Source organism: Stegodyphus dumicola, chromosome 6, assembly GCF_044657685.1.
Source record: "Stegodyphus dumicola isolate Sdum_Otavi_A_Nest chromosome 6, ASM4465768v1".
NCBI classification, from domain to species: Eukaryota; Metazoa; Arthropoda; class Arachnida; order Araneae; family Eresidae; genus Stegodyphus; species Stegodyphus dumicola.
The window spans coordinates 513,022-520,424 of NC_140773.1; the positions used below are offsets into that span (position 1 = coordinate 513,022).

General features: G+C 29.5%; 1 protein-coding gene across 2 annotated transcripts; it reads right to left on the reverse strand.

Moving 5' to 3' along the window:
• Positions 1-326: 326 nt before the first annotated feature.
• On the reverse strand, positions 327-5,925 carry LOC146996635 (THAP domain-containing protein 2-like). 2 transcript variants are annotated; one of them, XM_085817978.1, is made up of 2 exons: positions 5,590-5,925; positions 327-3,415 (listed from the first exon to the last, which is right to left on the reverse strand). In XM_085817978.1, exons 1-2 carry the CDS (start codon positions 5,743-5,745, stop codon positions 3,185-3,187), a joined length of 387 nt encoding a protein of 128 aa, XP_085674104.1. In that variant the 5' UTR covers positions 5,746-5,925; the 3' UTR covers positions 327-3,184. The 2 variants fall into 2 exon arrangements, with proteins under 2 accessions (XP_085674104.1, XP_085674103.1); XM_085817977.1 differs by having other exon boundaries at positions 329-3,415; positions 5,590-5,903.
• Between the last annotated feature and the right edge of the window lie 1,478 nt (positions 5,926-7,403).

The following is a 7,403-nucleotide window of genomic DNA, read 5'->3' on the forward strand; positions in this document are numbered from 1 at the left end:
TATCAAAATAGTTTAGTATAACTGCATGAAGCCTTACAGCTGAGAAGGATTAAAAATATTTTTTTACTCAATTTATTTTTGATAAGTTTTCCCCTGTATATGTACAACCACATCATTAGAAATTTTAATTCCAAAGTATTTAATTTTAGTTTTGACAGAATTTAGCATGTATTACAATGAAAATATTGTATAAGAATACAGTGAATTTCCTCCATAAAAATGCATGAATATCTATAAAAATGACTCATATGGAATTGTAGGTAAAACCAAATTGTATTTATTTTCTTCTTACAGTGTAAAATTAATGTAATAAACATGTCTGCTTCAATTAAAATAACATTAAAAATTGCAAGATACTGATTTCAAAATCTAAACAATAGTAATATTAATTGGCAAAGTATTTTATCTTCAAAAATCAATATTTCTCTAGTTTACAATAAATACACCTATTTTGCACAAAATGATATTATATAAGAGACTTAACAACTTTAGCACTTTACTGTCATAATTAGTTAACTATTACAAATGCTTTTTTTTTGTGTGTGTGTGTGCATGCATTTTGAAAGAGTTGGTAAAGATTTCACAACACAAATAGAAAAAGCACTATTTTTTTATTTAACATACTATCTACATTCTGCAAAAAATATTCATTTAAATAAAATGAATTACAAGTTAAGTCTGAAGATAATAAGAAACAATAGATTAGTGTCACTATCTTATTTTATAAAGTTTACTAACTTATAAACATAGTATATGTCATTTCTGCTGTATGCATAAATTATTTTTTTAATGTTTTCAATTTCCGTTGCTTATTTAAATTGTTACTTAAAAGATTATCATTCAACTTTTTGCAGTAATTATTTAGAAAAATATTCGTTGATGCTTGTATGATGTTTTTCAAAATAATTTGAGGGTCATGAAGTTTAGGACAGTCATTCAACTCTAAAAAAAATTTTTCATGAAGTAAATTTAGAGTAATTTTACACACTGTAACTCGTGGATTTGCCGAAAATAAAAATTTTTGCTCATATTCATCTGAAATAAGTTTCTTAACAACAATAAAATTGTATGTAACAGCATGTAAAATATCAGGATGAGGATACATAAGACCTCTATCAAAAACCTTAATCCATGAATGAATATTTTCATCGTTTTCTAAAGCTAACTCCTTATCAATAGTAATATTGGATTTACATACATCACATTTTAACTTTTTTAGCATACTATAACAGCAATATCCAGCTATATAAGTCAAAATAGGTACATCCAATTTTATGTTGTGTATATCACTATCTTCAACTGTTATTTCATCTATGAATGTTTGTACATCATGTCATCAAAAGTTTGTTCTTCAGTGTCTTTAAAATCAGATACATGAAGAGGAATATTTCCAAATTTTGAAGAATTTATTAGGGTTGGTAATGTACTCTGAAGTCTTAATTTACCCTCTATTTCATAAACCTGTCTGATAGAAATATTATGGTGAGCTCCAGCCAGTTGCCTGTACTTACCAAATCTAGCCTCTAACATATCTGTTTGTATTTTTCCAAGTAAAAGGTATTTAAAACCCAACTCATTTATACAATACCTTGATATCTCAATTAAAGCATACGTTGTATGGTATACTGCAAAGTGAGTTTCTTTGGTTAGGCAACCAGAGGTTAAATTCAAATTTTTCCAACTATCTAGCCAATTCAAAAAGTTATTCATAAAAACATATTTTTCATCATTTTCTGCCACAGTGAAAGGTGTTTCAAATACATTATTTTTATGAACCCCTTTAAAAATAGATTTCACATTTACAATTGACCACCATGTGTTTATTATTTTAATAAAGTTTCCAGATAATGCTTCAACAACATTATCATTAAAAATCTGCAATGCAAGCTTTACACTTTGTTTTTCTAAGTTAGTTGGGTATAGAGCTTTTATTGTCAGACCATAAGCATACTTTAATAACTTACCAGTTTCAGATTCATGTAATTTTTTAATACAAGAAAAAGATGCAGTTTCAATATGTGAAGCATCATCAAAACTTGGGAAAAACATACTCTGATTATTATTTTTTTGATTTATCCAGTTATTTCTAATGCATTTTAAAATATGCACTGTATCAATAATAAAAAACATTGGCCTAGATTTGTCAACAGGGTTTTGATAAACAATACTAACTTTAGGTGGTTCGGAAAACAGAGACATAGCCTTTTTATTAATCGAATTATTGTCAGTGACAATAGCAATAATTTTAAACCCAATATTTTCTATCCCACAACAATTTTTTTAATATAAATATACAAATTATCCGCACTAAGTGTTTTCACCGGCAAAATATGTCCAACATCCTTATAAACAGATAATAGGCTGCGAATCATGAAAACATATGCACTAGACGCAGCATTTTTGCAATTATATGCCATTCCACACAAATTACCACCTTTATAATCAAATGCTTGATTTAGATGAATTTCATCAATCATTAAAATAACAAGCAGATCTTTTTCTGATAGTTCTTGAAATTTAAATTTTATGTAGCTTAGGAACTTTTGGTTGTATTGTTCATTTATTGGATATATATTAAAATCTGAAAAAATTTTCTGAATGGTCCGTGGATGAGGCATAATAATATTTTCTGAATTTCGAATAAAATTATATGCATGTGGTTAAATTGTGTGAAGTAAAGTGGAAAATATTGGAAAGTCTGCAGAATACCTATATTGTTGTTTTTCTGAATTCAAGTTTGATAGTTGCTCAACGAAAAAATTTATTTCATTGTTTTTATGTGGAATTTTTACTTTTAAAATTGTCATTAATTCATTTACAATTTGTAAATAATTTTGAATACTGTCTTCAGATGAATCATTTGAGGCAAATAGGTCTAATTTCTCTAAAATACTTAAAAGATCTTTAAGGTTGTTAATTTTTGATGGGATTACATATTGCTTCAGTGATTTAATAGGTATATTTCTAATTGCTACAGATATATTCAAATTACAATCAATAAATAATGATTTTAGAATTCTTGGATGATTGTCATTAGAAATATTAAGAATCATAGTATGTATAGGCCTGTGTATAACTATCCAGTTATCTGGTAAATTCACAGTATTAAAACAAATTTTTAGTTCATCTAAATTATAAAACATTTGTTTTCGTTCATACTCTTCCTTTTCAGCTAAGCTACAGGCTAAGGATTTTCGAGTGCATCTTGTTCTCTTTTGAGTCTTTTATGCTCTGGTGATTCCCTTGATGAAACACTGGAACTAAGATGACTCGGACCATCAGGAAACAGACTTGGAATTACACCATTCTTTAAACGAGGATATGACAATGGTATAATGATCTTATTTCCAGTTTTCTCATCAAAGAATTCAGTTTGCCTCAGAACATCCTCTTGCTTGAAGTGAAGTTCACACACCTTTTAATATGAAAAAGAACAAATAAATAAACATGCATCAATAGGTTAAACAATTATAAAATCTTAAGCATTCGCCATCCTTTAAATACATGCACAGTCTAATAAGGGTTTTAATGTATTTTTATTTAATCATGGCAAAGCACTCAAGAGCTATCTGCTTAAGGGAAGGGTTACCATTGTGGAAAACGTTCATCATTTAATTTCTTTAAAAATAATACAGGGCGATAATGTTTGGATGGTAACAATTTGAAGAGATATAGCCATTTAAAGTGAATAATGCAAAATCTTAAAACAAAACTATTAACTCTTTTGGGCTAAAAAGAGCCATGGATGCTGTCAAAAAGTTTTGAAAAGTGCAAATAATTAGCACATGTTTGTTGTCATATGTCAAATGCATATAACATAAGTAATATTTAATTGATACATCCTCAGGTAACATACAATTGCTCATGTATATATAATTGCTACATCCTAAATATTTCTTTCTTCAGTTATTTGAAAACAACACTTGGTTATGGAATTACATTCAAAATGGTGATAATACAATTATAAAAAGAATAAGATTAACCATCAGTTGATGGATAAGAATAAGATTAACCACATTCATTCGTACCATTCAAATATAAAGTTACTGGCTCTTTTTCTAAACATTTTTACAAATGATATATGACTAAATATAATGATAAATGATTTTTACAAATGATATTTCACAACCAGAAGTACAAATTTACTTGTGTGCCTATGAATGTTTATATTTAAGAGCATAAAACATCATTAGTCATTAAAAAAATTCATTTTTCTTGAATTATTGAAAACATGTATAAGTGCTAAAATATGATACACAAAGAAAAAAAACAAGAATTTGTATATTTAACAGTTTATTTGCAGTAATTAAATATTTTAGGCTATTCTTATGTAATTTTGGAGTGAAATATTCACATTCATCAATCGTGTTTGACATTATATTACTGTGGAAGGCTCACTAGATTGCTTATTTTCCATATAATTTTCTTAACTTTTTTCAAAAATTTTAAAAGTTATATAACTTATTAATACAATGAAACATTTTCATATTCCACTGCAACAAGTATAAATAAACAAAACCCCTTATATAAGTGTTTTTAGATAAGAAATTAATGTAAATTTCAAGCCCACAAGAACTTACTGCCAGTAGCAAGTGAACCACTGTAACAAGGTAGGTGTTATTGGCATAAGAAACTCGTACTTTTATAGATGTGTGTGTGCATGAAACAATTTAATAGGCTAATTAGGATTTATGCTAACATGTAGTGAAAACTAGTAAGCTTACAATCTTAGGCAATATTATTTGAACAAGACAGTTTAATTTAAACACCTTGTAACTTATTCCAGAAATTAAAATAATTACTGTCAAAACTAGTCCATTTATACGATTGTTTTCTTTTACATATATTTCATAATTTTTTTAAGGATTTTAGAATTAATAAAGTTTAGAACATTGCATAATTAGCATTAATTTCCTGTTCACATGAGTTACGAGCAAAATGCATTCTCAAATGCTCCTAGCATATAATAAAGGGGCATTGCATACATTCAGTTTTAAAAAGAAAAAAAATAAAAATAAAATAGGTGAAACGAGACTTATCTAAATCAAAAGAAATAGTATACCCAAACAGTTAAATACTTATATCTAAAACAACTTTAAATTAACGGCTTTAAAATTACGACTTGAAGCATTTTATATTTATCTACTTAAAGTTATAATATGAACTTCATAAGGTTGGTGGATTTTCTATTGACTAGTTATTGAGAAAAGGGTCCATTTTATAATCACTTTAAAATTCAGTATAAGCTCTGTATAACATAAATTCCTGAAAGATTAATCAATCCCAAATCAATGTGCGTGTTATAAAGATCCCGACGCCGAAAATATAAATTACTGAAAGAATTCATTAATAATACTCATTCATAATGGGATAAGAGAAATTTCTGCCTAGTAAATAAATATATAACTATGCTTGTATAGAAAGTAATTAAAACTTCGTTTTATTTTCTATGGTTGAATACAATGGAACTTTAGTAAATTATTTCCCTTGCATTGAGAATTTTTTGTTTTCGCATTTTCAAGTCATGTTTCTTTCAATGACATTAATCTTTCAGGAATTTTCTAATTTAAAAATGAAATGCATGCTTACCTTTGAATGTTTCGTAGGCTTGAATCCATCTTTTCGTTTGCAGTTCCAAATCCATTGTTTTCTCAGTTGTTCTTCCGTAGGAAAACTAAATACAGCCACCTTCGGGCCATTCTTATAATTTCCTTTGCATGTTGCAACACAGCATTTATGTGGCATAATAAAAAATAAATAAATTTAAATGAAAAATGTTCTATTAGAGCACACTACACTTTCAAACAACAGTCAGTTCACTACGCTACGACACCGAAGTATATTCTTTCATTCTTTGCCGCGAGGAAGATGGTAGGAATGACGACTTAGATGACGTCAGACCGTTCAAGCAACCCTAGAGGCTTGGCTTCGTATATAGGAGGTACTGTCCGTACACGGTCCTAAACAGGCTGAATGACGTCGTGGTTCGGATTCGTAAGTCTTCGAACTCTAAACCTAAAGTAGTTCATTACGACAGGTTAGCTCATTACTATGGCCATAGTACGTAATGTAAATAATTGTAAATAGTATAAGACCATGGTCCTTTTTGTTTTTAGATGTGTTTTTGATTTGATTTGTATTTAGTATTTGATTTGTATTTGATAGCATTTGATTTGTTTTATTTATTGTATTTATTGTTCATGTTGTTTAGTATTGTAATGTAATGCTTATTAATGCATTTATGCCACAGTTGTAAGTTTAGCTTCCTGTCCAGGGATTGTACTGCCCGGGACGTGCAGTCCTTGGGAAGGGGGCAGTCTTACGAATTTGGTATTTAAAAAGCTAATGTTAGTTCAATTATAAATTAAATGGTTTTATTTCCCGCGCAGTGCAGCGCGTGACGAATATTAAAAGAAAGCTAAGCCGGAAAAATTGAAAATACAAGAACACGTGCATTTAACATTAAATAAATAAATGTCTTTTTGATTTCGAGAAAGTACCAGAAAATTCTCGCACGCGATTTAAAAATCTTATAAAAGGAGGAAAACCTCTCAGTTCGTGGTAATTACTTAGCTTGTTGTTTAGAAAACTGCTCTTGTTGACTGTAGCGAATTCGCGGATTAGCTTTCTTTAGCTGTTTTGGAATTAAGTTCTATTGGACATTTGAGTAGTTAAAAGATAACTACTGTGAGATATTGTAATACTGCATGATAATTTGAGAAAATTTAAGCATTTTTGTTGTGATAATAATAAATTTTTGTTCATTTTTCATCGGACTTGTGCATTCATTTCATAACGTACCCGTACGCACGCAACAATAGGTTTTATATATGAAATAATCACAGACAAATATGATAGAAATTTTGTTCAAGCTTTAAAAATTCTTCCTATTTGAATGATGGTTTTCACTGCAAATGGGATTTGTTTAATTATGGAAAAGCACACGAAGGCTATCTGCCTAAGATGCCTTCGTGGACGACTTTCTAAGGGAAACTGGCTCGTATCCATGTTGCACATGGGGAAAAACAACCTTCTTGAGTTGGATAACAAAATGAGAAGTAAATCAACAAAACCTATTGATCAGTCATTAGATCGCTAGAATGTTGCACTCAAAATTTATCTTACGTGATTTGTTGCTGATAAATTTCTATAATGTTTGTAAATTTACTAATGAACGCAATTGGCTCAACAAAGTATTAATATCAATTGTCGCCCCACCGGTATAATGGTTAGCGTCGCTGACTGCCGTGCCGCAGGGCCCGGGCTCAAATCCCGGAGTACTCGTGAATGTTTGTAAATGTATAGTGTCCGTGCGGCATGGGGGCACTCGAAATATCCGGCGAGCCGAAAGTTCTCTCGAAAGGTTGTGGTAGGGAAAGAGGGGTGGGAGACCCTCGGACCTG